Below are 17,920 nucleotides of genomic sequence, written 5' to 3'. Positions count from 1 at the left end.
ATATCGAAGTAAATCGTAAAATGAACATCTTGTATCGTTGTTTTCTCAGTTTGTAGAAAAAGAAAAATATGCGGATAATATTGGAAATATACCGGATTAAACTAGAAAATTCGCAATTATTAAACACGTTTTTTGTTAAAACAAAGAAAATGTACCATTTGCAGGGCCCTTTTTGTAGACTGTTGTTGCTGTAACATTTCAGTTGAAAGAACGAATATTATAAGAATATATTTTTATATATATTTATATAAATAAATCTAAGAAAAAGTAGAGAATTGTGCGAGGCGTAAAAGCGCACGAGCACGATTGCGATTTTTTCTGATCACTTTAGAGATGAAATTTAACGACGTCAATGATAAATTTTGCTGTTATATGAGTTTTCTATTTGTAAGATTTTCCTTCTGCGAAGATAAGAATGAGAAATTCGAAAAATTATTATATCCAAAATAATTTGATTCGATATTTTCAGTAGTTTCTTTTTTCGGCAAACCGTTTGTACGATTTTTAATGATCGCTTTGTCGAATCTATTGTGGTTGGATCACCTGCAAGAAGAGACTAGGCGAGCAATCAAGCGAGTTTTCACGAAATTATTAAGCAAATGTGCGTTATATTTGTTGTGAAGAACTAATTGACAGATATTGACAAATGGAAACGATACAAAGTAGCGAATGCAAATGCGTTGATACTTGTTAGAGGAGGGGATAAGGATATCGTCACCCTATATATGCGATGACGACCGTTACTCCGACTTAATAGTTTACATACAACGAACGAAGCGAGGGAACTTTTGAAGATTGTATTAATCTCTGTGTAAATTTGTTCTGTTTTTTTTTTCAAAGACGCTTATTCTTTCTTTTCACGCGTTTAAATTTCTCTTTAGTAATAAAAAAAAATTAAAAATGGGATATTCATTGATAGCGATCTGCGTCCTCGTGGCACTTATACTGGCGAGATTTATCGATGGGCGTCCTACGGTCGACGAGAACGGGTAAATATTACTTTTCAACAATTCTTTTTTTTGGAAATTATAATAATATCGATCAATTTTATAGAAAAATATCAAGCGAAGTCAATATCAATTTTTGCGACAAGTTTCCGCTTTAACAACGTGATTTTCCGTTTTACGTTTTCTCCGCATATGAGTTACATTAGAGCATTATTAGCCACATTTTAACGTTATTACATCATATTAACGATAACATTGGCTCGTCGGGATAAATATTATCAATTATATCGCGATATAAGAGACACGTGTCTTAAAAATTTATGTTTCAAATAAAAAAAAGCCGGACATTTTTCGATTTCTTCAAATATCAGCTATTTCACTCGATATCTCATTTTTGTAATTATTATTTTGCAATAGATTGAGCATGTTGGAGTCACGTGGCTCAAACTTGGCAGACTTCTCGAGCTACGAACCAAAAGCAATCTCATCGCTCGCGCAAGGAAGCTACTCATTTCCGGTTAAATCGTGAGTCGAGTTGAAGTTTTCTCGTTCTTGAGAGATAAATTCGACTTTGTTGAATTAATCCGTCTAACTCGCCGCTTTTTCGCAGACGACAAAAACGGCTATCGGATCAAAGACGAGCAGAGTTGGAGACACTTGTGAGCTTGTCGAGAATCACCGGCAAACGGTCGCTAAACGTGACAGACGAAAATGGTCCAACCTGGCAATTAGATCCAGTAAAAATGTAAGAAAAATTATGAAAATAAGAGTCGCTATAAAATATATGATAAGATTTTTTAATGTAAATTTTTCTCCTTTTTAACTTTCAAAATAACTTATACATACTTTTTTTTATATAAACCGATAATTGATCTTTTTTTCTAAAAAAAACTCTCTTGTAACCAATCTTACAGTGGTCGACGAAAGCGTTTCGCGGCTCAAATTCCAGTGTCCATCCATCATGTCAAAAAATTGAAACGCGGCGGGGACCCTGCGTATCCTCTGGTTAGGTGAGTGTGTGTTTCGTCTTTCGATTATTAACAGCATCTCGCAAGCTGCATTAATTTTCGTCATCCAATTGCATCGATTGGCAATGATCGGCGGAAGAATGTTCAAGGGCGACGAAGAGCGACGATAATATCTTCCTGATAAGCTTTTTCGCGCTTTTCGATAAGCACGCAATTGCGTAGGTCATAAATTCGAGAAAGCGAAGTTGATATTACCATAAATCTAAAAGTGACGCGAGGCTATCACTGTATCAGCTAAGTCGCGATAAGTCCTCTGGCCGTTGGAACGTGCCATCTTGCTTTTTATCGTCGCGATATTTCGCAATTTCGATTTACATCAAAAGAAGTAATCGACCCCGATTACGTTTTAAGATGCATAATCGAGAAAAAGCTCAAACTAATACATATATACGCCAGCGTCATCGACAGTTTCTACTGCGTATGTGCGATTAATTGATAAGGATATAATCTTTGGATTATTTTAAACAGAAAAATTTTATTCTTGCGTAGAAAATTATATATATATATATACAAAGTGTCTCAGACTTAACAAATCATTCGTTAATAGCAGATTCCTGAGATCATTCGGAGACGAAAATTTTAATACCAAAATGTTGAGGAAGACTTCATAAAAATGTTCAAACTACTGACTACTGTCGCATCGAAGACACAATCGCGCTCACTGTAGAATCCTATTTTTTATTTTATATTGATCCTTCTAATGATATCGATATTATCGCGTTGTATGCGGGCTCGTTGCACCTTGTTCCTGAGCATAGGAGAACGAAACGCGCCGATTGATAGTCTTTAATCTTTCATAGCGCCGAAACTACATCTTCCTCAACATTTTGGTATTAAGATTTTCGTTTTCAAATGATCTCAGGAATCTACCATTAATGGCTGATTCGTTAAGTCTGGGTCACGCTATACATATATATATATATATATATATATATATATATATATATATAGGGTGACCCACATTAATATATATATATATATATATATATATATATTAATATATATATTAATGAAATAAAATTTTGAATACATATTGTGAAATGCAAAAATTAATTAAGAGAAGGAGGGAGTCAAATCTTGAAAAATGAATTTTTCGAGTAATTTTTCGAGTAATCTTGAAAAATGATATTTTCGAGTAAAAATCGCGCCAATTATGCTAATTTATATCTTCGTCGAAAGAAATTTAATCTTTTTTATTTTTATTTTCAGTTGAGTAAACCGCTCTGAACCGCTATGGAACTATCTGATGATAGCATGCGTTTTATCACAAGGGATGAGCCTGGCACGTGCAAGGAACACTCTTTGAACATCGCATCGTTTCGATCGCTTAGTAATCAAGTAGTAATCAATCGTGGAACTACGGTAGCGAAGATTATACATCATAAAGCGACGTGATCATGAGAAAAATATTACTACGATTCTATAGACTCATTAAACTCATTGTAAAAAATCACCAAAATACTGACGAGTATAATATTCTATTCAATTCATTCGTATTCTTAAGACAAAATAGAGATAAATTATTCATTATTTATTTATTTATAGATACATTATTTAACAAATATATATTAAATGATTATATATTAAATTTATATATTAAATGATTATAAGAAAATTATATATATAAATTATATATATAATTATACATATTAAATGATTATAAGAAAATTGCTTATAATAAATTCTTAAAATGATTAGAAATTTTTGTAGTAAAAATTATGTAGTTATAATAAATTATGTAGTTATGATAAATGGTATTAAAAATTGTTTTATAAAAAGAATTTTGATTAAATGCAATTCCTTACTCCTTAACAAATCAATGATTATTTTAATTAATAATCAAAAATTAACTTACTATAAATTTGTAAAAATCGAAAAAAGATTAGAGGAATATAATCTATAGAAATGGTATAAATAAAAATATCCAATTGCCATTTTAGGAGCTTTAATTTTATTTGTCTTAAATTTTCCTTCGTTGTTTATTATATCAATGACACGAAAATTCGTAAAACTACTCCAATAATGTGTGTTTACAAAGCAAAGTATAATCGGTTGTATTTTTGGGGATACTTTTTTCCTATATATAAAGATGACAATACTTTTCATTATATTTAATGCTTTTTAATTAGCTTCTTAGTAATACAAATCAACACAAGTCAATTACATCATTATTATTTTCCCTTTAATTTATGCCAGTGATTTTGCTAACTTGGCAGTAAATTAAAAAAAAATAAAAAGATGAAGAGAAAGAAAAAGATAGACTCATATATCTCTTAAATTTTTTGTATAAATAATAATCTTTTATTATGAAAATAATTCTTATATTTTTAGACAGAAAAAAAGAAAAAACGAAAAAGACTTATGCATGTGTATAAGAATGGGGAGCATAATTAAAATAATAAAACAACTCATATTTATGTTAATTCATTTATATTACTAATTATGTTAATTAATTAATATATATTTTAATATTAATTATATTAATTAATATTTATATTAATCAATTAATAAATTATATTACACGTACACACACGTAGAAACCAATCAATTTTATATATATTTAATAAGTTATATCAGAAACATATTATGCGCATTAATGCTTATTTCTCTGCTTTTTCTTTATCGATTTGCGCTAAATTAAGCCGCCAATAAAAATCCTCCTTTCAAAGTATACGACGCTTTCCTCCATTTATCTACAGAATTAATGGAATAGACTAAAAAACGCACGCGCGCAAATAAGTGTAAAGTTCAGACTACGCATAAAAGAGACCAAGATTGAAGATCAAGTAATCGGCCGAGAAAAAGTGAAAATTTCTCCAATGTCGTAATTCCAATCTTCGAATTGATTGCGATTCAAATTCGAATCTGCGAGGTATCGCATCGATTCTCTCGAAACCCGTAGGTCGACCTTCGATCGCCCTAGGTTCGAGTTTAGCTCGATCGAGAGCGATGTGACTGGACGACAGGCGGGACGATTTAACTAGACGAGGCGGGGCGAGGCGAGAAGACGGGTCTAGGGTCCAATCGGGACGTGGCGGGGGAGGAAGTGGGGCGAATGCTCGCGCGAGGCTGAGACTACTAGAGTGGCGCAATGGCCGTTGGCGATATTGGCCGCTGCTGCTCGTCGTGAATTCCAACGGAGGCAGATCGAGGGAGCGAAGGTCGTGCTTGTTCGCGAAGATGCATCGGAGTCCTCGGATCCTTGGCTCGCTCGGCCCGGTCTTGGTGACGCTGCCGAGAGCAATCAGCGCGAGATCGGAGTACAATCGGGCGGTTTGAGCTATCGAACGTTCAGAGAGAGAGAGAGAGAGAACGAGAGGGAGAAGGAGCGAGGGAGAGAGAGAGAGAGAGAGAGAGCACGGGACAGAGAAGTTGCTCCGAGAAATGAAACGGAGCAATTCCCCTTGGAAACTTCATTGGACTTTGCATAGCTCTTCCTAGGATCCTCTCGTAAGATAGAAGCGCGAGTGCCGAGTATATTACGGGGGTACATGTGCGTGATTCCCCGGGCACGATGTTTTCGTCGCCGGTGTCGGTGGTGGGCGAGCCGCCAGGCTACGACTTCCAGAAAGAGGAGAACGCTGTCAAGTGGAAGGGAGTGTTTGTCAATTCACTGCGCAAGGTACATCGTCGTCGTCCTGCACGATTTCCTCTTTTGTTTCGTCCACTTTTGATCCCTGTCTCTCTCTCTCTCTCTCTCTTTCTTATATATTTCTCTTTCTCGTCTTCTGCCATCCCGTTCTATCCCCTCCAGTTCATCCCCGCTTCTCCTTCTTTCTCTCTTTCTTTTTCCCCCCTTTTTTTTCTCGTTCGCTCGAACGCTCGATCATTTTTCGTTCCGATGATTTTACTTACGTCGGGGCCGGATCGATCAATGACACCGACCGACGTCATTGCTGCGTGCGTGACCACCATATGATTTTTCAATTACGCTTATTTGTGTGTCAAATTCGGCGATCGTACTCAGATATAGATACTTTCAACCACATACACTATGTATGATTGTCAAGTCGCTCGACGATATGCTCCAAGTTTGCTTCGCATTAATTAATTTTTTAATTAATTTTACGATATAAGCGTACCTCTATTTTTTTATTTTTTTTTATTTAATTAATTTAATTAATTTTTTTTATTTATTAAATTTATTAAATTTATTTTTTTCTTTTTTTTAGGAGGATCGACAGTAATGTTGCCTCACGATATATTCCAAATTTGTTTCACGTTGTTAATTAATTTTACAATATAAGCGTATCTCTATTTTTTTATCTTTTTAATTTATTTAATTAATTTTTTTTATTAAATTTATTAAATTTATTTTTTTTTTAGGAGGATCGACAGTAATGTTGCCTGTCGATATATTCCAAATTTATTTTACGTTGTTAATTAATTTTACGATATAAGCGTATCTCTATTTTTTTATCTTTTTAATTTATTTAATTTATTTAATTTTTTAAATTAAATTTATTAAATTTATTTTTTTTTTGAGGAGGATCGACAGTAATGTTGCCTGACGATATATTCCAAATTTGTTTCACATTGAAAATGAATTTTACGATATAAGCGTATCTCTATTTTTTTATTTTTTTTTAGGGGGATCGACTAATTGCTTGGTGATTGGTAGATATTATTTACATTAATAGCGAAGGAAAATTGTTAATTTTGTAGGTACTAGAGCAAGTACATCCTAGTCTCGAAGCTCGACAAGATGCGTTAGATTATGTGGAGAGTTTAATTTTAAGAATGCTAGGCATGCTTTGTGGACATCCACCTCCTCAAACCCCCCAAGATGTAGAGGAAAGAGTAAGACGAACGTTTCCTACTCCCATTGACAGATGGGCGCTACGTGATGCAAAGGATATATTAGAGAAAGGGAAAAAAAAGTCGCCGTTAGTCCTACCTGTCGACAAGATTCATCAGTTGCTACAAAAAGTACATATCTATACGTATGTTACGATTAATTTATACATTTGTATGCAATTTATTAAGTATACAGTCTTATATCTGAAAATTGTGTATAAAATAATATAATTGAGTCAAATTTATTAATAATAAAATAATTGAATCATATTTACATATAATTAATTACGTGTAATTTTCTTTTAACAGGAAGTATTACAGCACAAAATTGATTCGCAAGTTAGCCTATTCGTAGTCGGAGTTTTGGAATATATTTCTGCTGATATCTTGAAGGTTGGTGATCCAAGTTGATTCAAGTATCTTTGATTCTTTGGTGTAATTTAAAAAAATTAAAATTATTTCTTGCCGTTTTCAGCTGGCTGGAAATTATGTGAAAAATATTCGCCATGTAGAGATTTCGTGCGAGGATATACGGGTTGCAATGTACGCAGATATGGTAAGACATTGTTTATAAAAACATACAATCTGTGTTGTATCTCTGTATTGCACTTTAATCGATCAACGCACACTTTGTATCTCATATTTTACCACTTATTTACCATTTTTACCACTTATATACCATTTTTAACAATCGATTCAAGTATATCGATGTACATATATTTGAGATTATTCAAAACGTATACATATGTTAATATACTCTATAATTGTGACACTAATACTGTAGTTTATATGTATGATACTTTACAAATTCCAATACAGGCTTTGATTTACGTAAAATTTTACGTACCATTTTTCAAGCTTTTATGTACAATGATATATCATGAAGAGCTTATGTATAGAAAATGATTAATACATCGCGTGATATTACATCGCGCATTAAATAGAAAATAAATGCAGTAGAAAAATATGATGCCTTGCTAGTAATGGCTTGCTTATTACTCGTTTACAGATCCAACTTAATCTTTTTTTTTTGTTATATATTACCTAATTTATTTGAGAATACATTAATTCTCTCTCTATCAGTTTGTATTAACTTAGTAAGAAATGGAAAATTTTTTTATAATCTGTAACTTGAAGCATCTGCTACTAGCAACAGATAGAATAATGAATTTCAGAATTGGCTATACTAGGCTAATTGTGGCTGCATATATTCTATGCTTGGTTACATGCTTTCCACTAATATATAACAACTCCAACCATGTTCATTCTTCGCTCATGCTGTTCTAGGTGGTACGTACTTGTGATTGCACAAAAAAAGATGTCACGATATATAGTTTTTTGTACCTTTATATTTTTTTTTACAAAAATTTGCGTTTATTGCATTTATATTTCGTTATAAATTTTCGTCTTCTTTTAATTATTACTTGTTGGAAAATTTTCTTTAATAAATATTTATATCAAAATTTAATTAAATTACTGTAATTTTTATTACATTGTAAAATAACGTAAGATGAATATAATGCTAATTATGAATATAATATTATTTATATCAGTAAAATATAGTATATAATTTTATAATTTATAAACAAACTAGTAAAATATTTAAATGCTTATTTTTTAATAATATGAAAAAATATATTCGAGAAGAATTTACAAGTCTAAACAAAAATTCTAAAGTATTGTATCTTACATGGTTGTTTTATGAAACAAATGATATTATATATTTCTTGTCTGTGTGTTCTAGTAATGTATTATATCTTTAAAGAATTGGTTATTAAAATATTTTTCTTGTATAATATCTGCAAACTATTTATATCAATGCTATATAATGTCAACACTAATGTTACAAGTTAGAAAGCTAGACCTTCGATAAGCTTTTTTTACTCCATTACCATTTTTTTTCACTGACTATAAGAAATGTGTAATTCCTGCAAGTTGCATAGTTCACTTTGCAAGTGCAAAACATATATATTTCTCTTTTATTTATAAAAATATAATTTAATATAAATAATAAATGCAACATAATATAAATCATGTATGTATAATTACTGTTTTACGTTACATTGTACTATTTATAATAGTAGAATGCATTCAATAATATGTGAATTGTAGATCAATAAAGTGTTGTAATATTTATTATTTATGATACATATTATGAGAAGAAATTTTAATAATTGTTTCTTTTAATCTTTAGTCTTACATGCTGAGGCGACTAATTTTGTCATAAGTGGAAAATTGTTAACTCTGATTATTAATTATTCTATTTGTTATTTCTTTTTTTCTCTTTTAATCTAAATGTTTAAAGATGCAGAAATATTAGAGATTATTATTTGTAATATCTGTAATATTATTTGTAATATTATTTGTAATATGATATGTAATTTATTGACAGGTACTGATGGATATGTTTTATCAAGACGATTGTACGGAAGGTCCGCAAAGTACCTTGGGTGCAGTTGTTTCCCAGACTTATGAAGAATCTGTGCGAGATCTCATTCATGATGAACGGCATTATATTCGTGACTTGCATATGATTATCAAGGTAATATATAAAAAAAGATATATTTTTTATTTGAAGAAGTTAATTAAATTAACTTAAATTTACATTATTAGGTATTTCGTGAGGAAATTGCTAAGTTGACGCAAGATAAGAGCGAACTCGAAACACTCTTCAGTAATATTACAGATATTTATGAGATTACTGTGACATTACTGGGCAGTTTAGAAGATATAATGGAAATTGCAGAGGAGAAACAAACGCCTACAGTTGGTTCATGCTTTGAAGAATTAGCAGAAGCGGCAGAATTCGATGTTTACGTAAAGTATGTATCACGTTTCGCGCACACATATGCATATAAATTTCTTACTAATTACGCTGTATCTCTTTAGATACGCGAGAGATATTAATAGCCCAGCTAGTCGGGAAGCTTTAACGAATTTACTGTCAAGACCGGAAGCTAACACGGCTTTGCGGGCGGCGGGCCATGGTTTTAGAGAAGCTGTTAAATATTATTTGCCAAAACTTTTATTGCAGCCTATATGGCATTGCTTCCTATATTTTGATTACATAAAGGTATTAAGGTTTCACTTGTTGTATACAGGATGTTTCAGACCACCTGTACCACCCATTTAAAAACTAGAGAAGTGGTTATTTCAAAAAAGTAAAAACATTTTCTTTATAAATCGGGTGCGTTCTATCAAATGGTGATATTTTCAACTTCTGGTTCCGGTCGGAAATAGGCGATTCAGACCGAAAGTGCGTTTTTTTAAATGGAACTCTATTTTCAATGCATATTCTTGTAGCTTACCTCGAGAGCTTTCCAAAACACTATAATAAATTATTTTTCCACGAAGTACTTTTCGAGTTATGAGGCTTGGAATCATTTCTTAATTTTACATAAACCATAAAATATTCATTTTTCGATTATCTTATCTTAATACTTTTATGTACAAGATAATGAGAGGAATCAATTGGTGTAAAGAAAACATACAGTTGTTTCTAAGAAAAAAATATGTAACTTGCAATTAACAATTCCATATTTCTCCTTGAAAACAACTGTATGTTTTCTTTACACAAATTGATTCCTCTCATTATTTTGTACATAAAAGTATTAAGATAAGATAATCGAAAAATGAATATTTTACAAAATATTTTACGGTTTATGTAAAATTAAGAAATGATTTCAAGCCTCATAACTCGAAAAGTACTTCATGGAAGAATAATTTATAGTGTTTTGGAAAGCTCTCGAGGTAAGCTACAAGAATATGCATTGAAAAATAGGGGGTTCCATTTAAAAAAACGCACTTCTGGTCTGAATCGCCTATTTTCGGCCGGAACCAGAAGTTGAAAATATCACCATATTCGATAGAGTGCACCCGATTTATAAATAAAATGTTTTTACTTTTTTAAAATAACCATTTCTCTAGTTTTTAAATGGGTGGTATGGGTGGTATGGGTGGTCTGAAACACCCTGTATATATATATATATATATATATATATATATATATATATATATATACAAGATTCTTTGTGCATATTTTTGAGACAATTTTTCAATACTTTCTATCTTTCTTAATAAATCATAGGTTTTACACAAACGCACACCTAGCATAGAGGATGGCGAAACTCTGGAACAAGTACAAGGTTTATTAAGGCCATTACAAATGGAATTGATGCAATCAATGGCAAGTCTACCGAAAAAGGACACAGGCTTGCCAATGCAAAGCAGAGCGAGGAGACAAGCGGCATTAGAAAAGATTAGCGAAATACAAAAGACTGTAGATGGCTGGGATCAAAGGGATATCGGGCAGTGTTGCAATGAGTTTATTAGAGGTAATGAAAAATAAAATATTCTCTTATTATGTATCTTGATATCATTATCTTCTTGTTAATGTATATATATATATATATATATATATATATATATATATATATCGTTAATTTTTATAGAAGATACATTGGGTAAAGTGGCTAGTAATGGGCGAAGATTAACCGAAAGAAAAGCCTTATTATTCGATGGGTTACTAGTATTGTGCAAACCAAATAGTAGTAAAAGAGTTAGCGTTACCGTTGCAGCTGGTATTGTTGCAGTCGGAGGTGGACATACTACTCACCAAGGCGAACTCCGATTGAAGGAAAGGTTTTTTATCAGGAAAGTTGATATTATTGATAGAGAAGATACTGAAGGTAAAAAATATATATTCCAACTTTACCGCAATTTTGTGTCAAATTTTCGTGCAATGCAAATGTTTGCAGAATTGAAAAATGCTTTCGAGATTGCACCAAGAGATCATCCTAATGTTATTCTTGTTGCCAAATCTGTTGAGGATAAAAATAATTGGATGGCAGATTTAGTTATGTTGAATACAAAAAGTATGTTAGAAAGGACTTTGGATAGTATTCTTTTGGATGAAGAAAGGAAACATCCACTAAGACTTCCTCCTGCTCACTTGTATAAATTTGCTGAACAAGATAGCAAGGAGAACATTGTTCTAGAGGCCAGAGAAAATGGTGGCGTTCCATTGATTAAGGGTGCAACTTTGATCAAATTAGTGGAGAGATTGACTTATCATATATATGCTGATCCTGCTTTTGTAAGAACATTCCTTACTACTTACAGGTAAATTACAGCATTGCAGACACATATATTACAAACAAATATATAGTAATAAATTGTTCATTTTCAACAATTTATTTTACAGAAGTTTTTGCTCACCTCAAGAATTATTAACATTACTAATAGAAAGATTTGATATACCAGACCCGTCATTAGTCTATGGTGAAGAAGAAAAACCTTCTGTATGTAAAACAACTGCGAGAGAAGATTGGAAAAGATACAGAAAAGAATTCTGTCAGCCAGTGCAGTTTAGAGTTTTGAATGTTTTAAGACATTGGGTTAGTAATATATTTTTCCCATTTGTCATGAATTCCAATGCAATTCTTAAAACACTATCTTTTTTTTCTTAATGTTTCCCATTAGGTGGATCATCACTTTTACGATTTTGAACGTGACAGGAATCTTTTGGAAAGATTGCAATTATTTTTAGATACAGTTAGTGGCAAGTCTATGCGGAAATGGGTTGATTCAGTACTAAAAATTGTTCAAAGAAAATGCGAACCATCGGAACAACGACCTATTACATTTAGTTTTGAGCGATCCCCTCCACCGATTGAAAATTCTATTAAAATTCCAGAAAATAATGAAGAGTCTGGAATACTTACGGTATACATACAGGATATCTTTCAATTATGTTGATTTATTTAAGGAAATATATTCAGGAAGTTCTCATCATTGAATCATCAATCGAATCATTGAATCTCAATTGAGAAATAATCTGTCAATTGTAGATACATCCTATCGAATTAGCGAGACAATTAACACTATTGGAGTTTGAACTGTACAGAGTAGTAAAGCCTTCCGAATTAGTTGGATCAGTATGGACAAAAAAAGACAAGGAGAAGACGTCACCGAATTTAATGAAAATGATTAAACATACGACAAATGTAAATTTTTGTGTTTCAAATTATCGCAAAAATATGAAGTTTATGATATTAAGTATTAACTTGGATTTTACATTCTTGATAGTTCACAAGATGGCTGGAGAAAATAATAGTGGAGGCTCAAAACTACGACGAGAGAGTAGCCATCGTATCACGTGCAATTGAAATAATGATGGTGCTACAGGATCTCAACAATTTTAATGGCGTCCTGGCGATTGTCAGCGCTATGGGATCGGCTTCCGTTTTTAGGCTAAAATTTACGTTTCAAGTACGTATAATAAGCAAAAAAAACCACAAATTTGGCAAAATTCGCAAAATTAAAAAAAGCTTTAAGTGCCAAGTATGTATGATTTATTTTTATTTTTTATTTGTATATACATATGTTCACGCTTATCTTTCAAGATCCTTTTATGTCCATTTTCCTCCTAATGTGTGTTTGTTTTCACAGCCATTACCAACACGATTAGAAAAAGCTTTGGAAGAAGCTCGAGAGCTTAATAACGATCACTTTCGAAAGTATCAAGAAAAATTACGATCTATCAATCCACCTTGTGTACCATTCTTAGGTAAGTATTACAAAGTGATGATTCTTTTATAATTATGAGAAGAATTAAATTTAAATCTCTCTTTTCATATAATTTTAGGTATGTACTTGACTAATATTCTGCATATTGAAGAGGGAAATCCAGACTATTTACCAGGAAGTCCGGAACTTATTAATTTTAGTAAACGGCGAAAAGTGGCAGAAATAACTGGTGAAATACAACAGTATCAAAATCAACCCTATTGTCTTTCAGTGGAATCTAAAATAAGACAATATATTGAAAATATGTGTCCTTTTGACCCTAACATGTCAGACGCAAATATAGGCAATTATCTGTATAGCAAAAGTTTAGAGATAGAGCCCAGGAAATGTAAAGCACCTGCACGATTCGTAAGCGTTTTATATAATTAATTCCATATAATTAATTTATTCTTTCCCAGTTTTTTCATATATTATTACTTATAACAGCCACGTAAATGGCCCGAGATAAACTTGAAATCGCCGGGAATTAAAGCTAGTAGAAGTTTGAGCGGAAAATTGCCAGCTCCATTGCAAACGGTAGCGTCCAGCGTAAGATTGCATGATCCTCCGTCAGAAGCTCCTCCGCCTCTCGAATTACCGGAAACACCGCCACACGCATCACAAGTTACAGTTCCGCACATAGGGGACCACAGCGTTTTTGCACCTGTCTTATTAGGTATACATTAGTATTTAAATTTTGACAAGGTGTTTATTTCTTGGAAAAACGTGGAAAATCTAAAATTCTTAGAGATTTTTTTGTAAGATGTTTTGAAAAATCTGAGGATTCTCGTAGAATTTTATGATAATGTAGGATTCATTCAGAAATTAAAAAAATTCTCTTTTATAATATATAAATATAATTATGATATATATTATGATATAATTTTGTTTTTATATTATAAACAAACTGAGTGTGTGTGAATTATGTGTTTAAAATATATCATAAATATATATTTCCTTATATATATATATATATATATATATATATATATATATACATACAGGGTGTCTTAAAAGTCTCGGACTGGTCGAATATTTCATAAACTATGCACTTTAGAAAGAAATGTTTCAGACAAAAGTTATACGGCTTGAAGGGGACCATCAGATAGTGGCAATGATTTGACATGGGAAAGTCATTTGAAAGTCACGTGGAAATTACCGTCAATTTCTTAAATGGAACTCCTATTTTTTATTACATATTCAAGTAGCTTATCTCGAGAGCTTTCCAAAACACTATAATAAAGTATTTCTTCATTGAGTACTTTTCGAGTTATGAGGCTTGAAATCATTTCTTAATTTTGCATAAACCATAAAATATCTAGTAAAATATTCATTTTTCGATTATCTTACCTTAATAATTTTATGTACAAAATAATGAAAGGAATCAATTGGTGTAAAGAAAACACATAGTTGTTTTAAAAAAAATATGTAATTGTTAATTGCAAATTACATATATTTTTGTTAAAAACAACTATGTTTTTTTTTTACACCAATTGATTCCTCTCATTATTTTGTACATAAAATTATTAAGGTAAGATAATCGAAAAATGAATATTTTACAAGATATTTTACGGTTTATTAAGAAATTAAAATTAAGAAATAAAATTAAGTAAAATTAAGTAAAATGAAGAAATAATTTTAAGCCTCATAACTCGAAAAGTACTCAATGAAGAAATATTTAATTATAGTGTTTTGGAAAGCTCTCGAGATAAGCTATACAAATGTAATAAAAAGTAGGGAGTTCTATTTAAGAAATTAACGGTGATCTTCACGTGACTTTCAAATGACTCTCCCATGTCAAATCATTGCCATTATCTGATGGCCCCCTTTAAGCCATACAACTTTTGTCTGAAACATTTCTTTCTAAAGTGCATAGTTTATGAAATATTCGATCGGTCCGGGACTTTTTGGACACCTCGTATATATATATATCTTATCAAAATATTAAGGTGCATATTTATAATGTTTAGTGATAAAAAATGAAAGTCTTATGTCAAGTCTATATATATATATATATATATATATATATATATATATATATATGTCTTATCAAAATATTAAGGTGCATATTTATAATGTTTAGTGATAAAAAATGAAAGTCTTATGTCAAGTCTTATGTAAAAATGCTCATCTTAAAGTTATTTAGTTTCTTTCGATACATTTACAAATCTAACAGTTGAAACTTCAGGAGCTCTCTATTTTTTTTCACATGATTGAAAAACACTAGAAAACGCATAAAATAAAAAAAATTATTTTAGCAAATTGTAGAAATCTAAAATATTTTCTTTATCTATTTTGAATTTTGAACAAAAATCAGAAAATTTTCAGAAATTTTTTTTTACAAGATTAGATCTGCTGGATTTAATAATGATTGCGATTATTAAATCTTTCCTTGCTCATTGTAGGACCTTCTGGAACTGTACCTCCAGGATCACCTAGTCCACCTAGTATGTCGGGGCTTTCGATTGCTTCGTCAAGTAGCAGCCCGCAACTGGGATCTCCTGGACATTTTCCTGCTACGCAACAAATTACTCACTTTGGCTTTAATCCCAGCATAGTGAGTGCTGTATCGTCAAGTGGAAGTCCCAGTGGAATACCAACGCCACCATCTCCTGGTAACATACCCCCTAGCCAACTTCCACCACCTCTACCACCTAGATGCGGAAGAAGGCGAGAAAGTTCATTTAGTGAATCATCGCAACAAGTAAGATTTTAAGATTAAGTAAAGGTTTAATTTAATGAGTTTTCGCATTAATTAATAGCTAATTCAATACTGAAGTATCTTTATATAATGAGGTACAAATTCAAATTTTATTTCTATAGAAACATACTTTTAAATATAATCAAGTTATTATTTTTTATTTAGCATTTGTCAAATATGATTTTGTTAATATCATTGGATAATATATAGTACACAGATAGTGTATTATACAGTATCGGATTCTTTGATAAATATAGATATTATTAATTTTGCATCAAATTTATTTAAGATATTTCAACATGCAAAGATAAGTATATATGCATTGCGAAATTCATTAAAAATAAGTAATCATTATAAATACATTATTATACATTATTGATGGAGAAAGTCTAAGAAATTTAGTTTCAAACAAACATAGGTAAGACAAGCGCCAAACGCACCAGTTCTTCCACCGAGAGATGATATATCCCCACCCCCCTTACCACCACGAAGAGACATACCGCCGCGACTTCCATCGATGCTAAATTCTAGCAATTCGACATTATTAGCGCGTCGAAATTCCACATTAGAAAGCACATGTCTCGCTAACGTCGTTCATCAACGGAGACATATGTCTTTCAATGGCCCTAGCCCCACGAAACCTGCACCGACGCAGCCTAACGGTAAAATAACGCCATTTATCAATTTTTCTCGTTTACAAATTCGTGCATAATTTGATTTTAATTATTGTATTTCAGGATCAGTGACACCGAGGTTACCACCAAAACCGAGTTTACCAGAACGTCCACCCTCTACCATGTTTAATTTCAATACCCCTCCTGGACCTAGTTAAGTGTTACTCTATTTCTCTTTCTCTCTCTCTTTCTCTTTCACTTTCACTTTTTACATTTTTTTATCTTGAAAATAAATATTTTTAATCGAGGTTTATAATCCGTTCAGTAAGCTAAATAAAGCTGAAATCTTTCTTGCCGTATAAGTTAAAAAAAGGTTCCAACACAAATTGATAAGTTGAATAGAATATTTATCTTCGACTATAGAAGTATGTATTATCAGTACGTTTTCCACTCATGACGATGTTGACGTCTTTTATCGGTATTTTTTAGGCTCCATCAACCAAAGACTGGTAAATTTAAATATTTAAATAAAGCTATGCTTTTGTTGTAAAATAAAATTATATCCCATCAATTTATGTGTATACATATATGATAAATTCTAAATGTAAAATTGTAAATAATTTTTTAAAAAATTCTGTTCATCTTAACTAGTATAAAAAAATATTTATCAAGCTTTTAAGAGACAGGATAAGGTTGGGAATTAGAGATCTGTCAACTACAGAGGCTTTTAGAGCTGTTTTTATATTCGAATATGTTGAAAATATCCAAATTGCGACATTTTAATTCTTGCATTATTCCTTTGGTTGATGGTGGTATGATGTGATTTTATTACAAACAGAGTATACAAACTCGTATTTTATGGGCAACAGAACTTTCATTCAATTATATTTTAAATATCTTTACTTAGCTATCGGCTGTGTTAGATAATTCTGTTGAAAGCAATTATGTTATGATGTATACTACTGGACACAGTTTGTCTGTAGCTTATAAGTATTATTTGCAAGTTTGAAATATGATTACAATTTCATAAATATGCAAGATTCTTCTATTTTAAATCATTTATCTGTATTTTTATTTTATAATTTTTAATTATACTATCGTTATCATAACAACATTATTACTTAAAAGTTATGGCATCTAAATATAGATATAAAATAATAGTTTTATTTTACACGATATTACACACACACACACACACACACACACACACACACACACACACACACACACACACACACACACACACACACACACACACACACACAC

The 17,920-nt window shown here is 31.4% G+C and overlaps 2 protein-coding genes across 4 annotated transcripts; both read left to right on the top strand.

Moving 5' to 3' along the window:
- Positions 1-728: 728 nt before the first annotated feature.
- On the top strand, positions 729-3,502 carry LOC105253379. The gene is made up of 5 exons (XM_011261376.3): positions 729-989; positions 1,365-1,472; positions 1,558-1,692; positions 1,862-1,957; positions 3,185-3,502. The coding sequence occupies exons 1-5, from the start codon at positions 901-903 to the stop codon at positions 3,186-3,188; spliced, it is 432 nt and encodes a 143-aa protein (XP_011259678.1). The 5' UTR covers positions 729-900; the 3' UTR covers positions 3,189-3,502.
- Positions 3,503-5,016: 1,514 nt separating this feature from the next.
- LOC105253382 (protein son of sevenless) lies at positions 5,017-17,214 on the top strand. Of its 3 annotated transcripts, none has more exons than XM_025407362.1 (20): positions 5,017-5,597; positions 6,808-6,904; positions 7,082-7,165; positions 7,248-7,328; positions 9,165-9,314; positions 9,386-9,594; positions 9,662-9,845; positions 10,860-11,106; positions 11,224-11,460; positions 11,530-11,893; positions 11,976-12,168; positions 12,254-12,496; positions 12,622-12,777; positions 12,860-13,042; positions 13,223-13,340; positions 13,419-13,708; positions 13,787-14,015; positions 15,745-16,043; positions 16,459-16,702; positions 16,778-17,214. In XM_025407362.1, exons 1-20 carry the CDS (start codon positions 5,467-5,469, stop codon positions 16,870-16,872), a joined length of 3,834 nt encoding a protein of 1,277 aa, XP_025263147.1. In that variant the 5' UTR covers positions 5,017-5,466; the 3' UTR covers positions 16,873-17,214. The 3 variants fall into 3 exon arrangements, with proteins under 3 accessions (XP_025263147.1, XP_019883701.2, XP_025263148.1); XM_020028142.2 differs by having other exon boundaries at positions 5,490-5,597; positions 6,641-6,904; XM_025407363.1 differs by lacking the exon at positions 5,017-5,597 and adding an exon at positions 5,604-5,875 and having other exon boundaries at positions 6,641-6,904.
- Positions 17,215-17,920: the final 706 nt, after the last annotated feature.

Source organism: Camponotus floridanus, unplaced genomic scaffold (assembly GCF_003227725.1).
Source record: "Camponotus floridanus strain SB8 unplaced genomic scaffold, Cflo_v7.5 scaffold170, whole genome shotgun sequence".
Lineage (NCBI taxonomy): Eukaryota > Metazoa > Arthropoda > Insecta > Hymenoptera > Formicidae > Camponotus > Camponotus floridanus.
The sequence above is the reverse complement of the archived record's forward strand: the minus strand, read 5'-3'. Positions and strand labels throughout refer to the sequence as shown.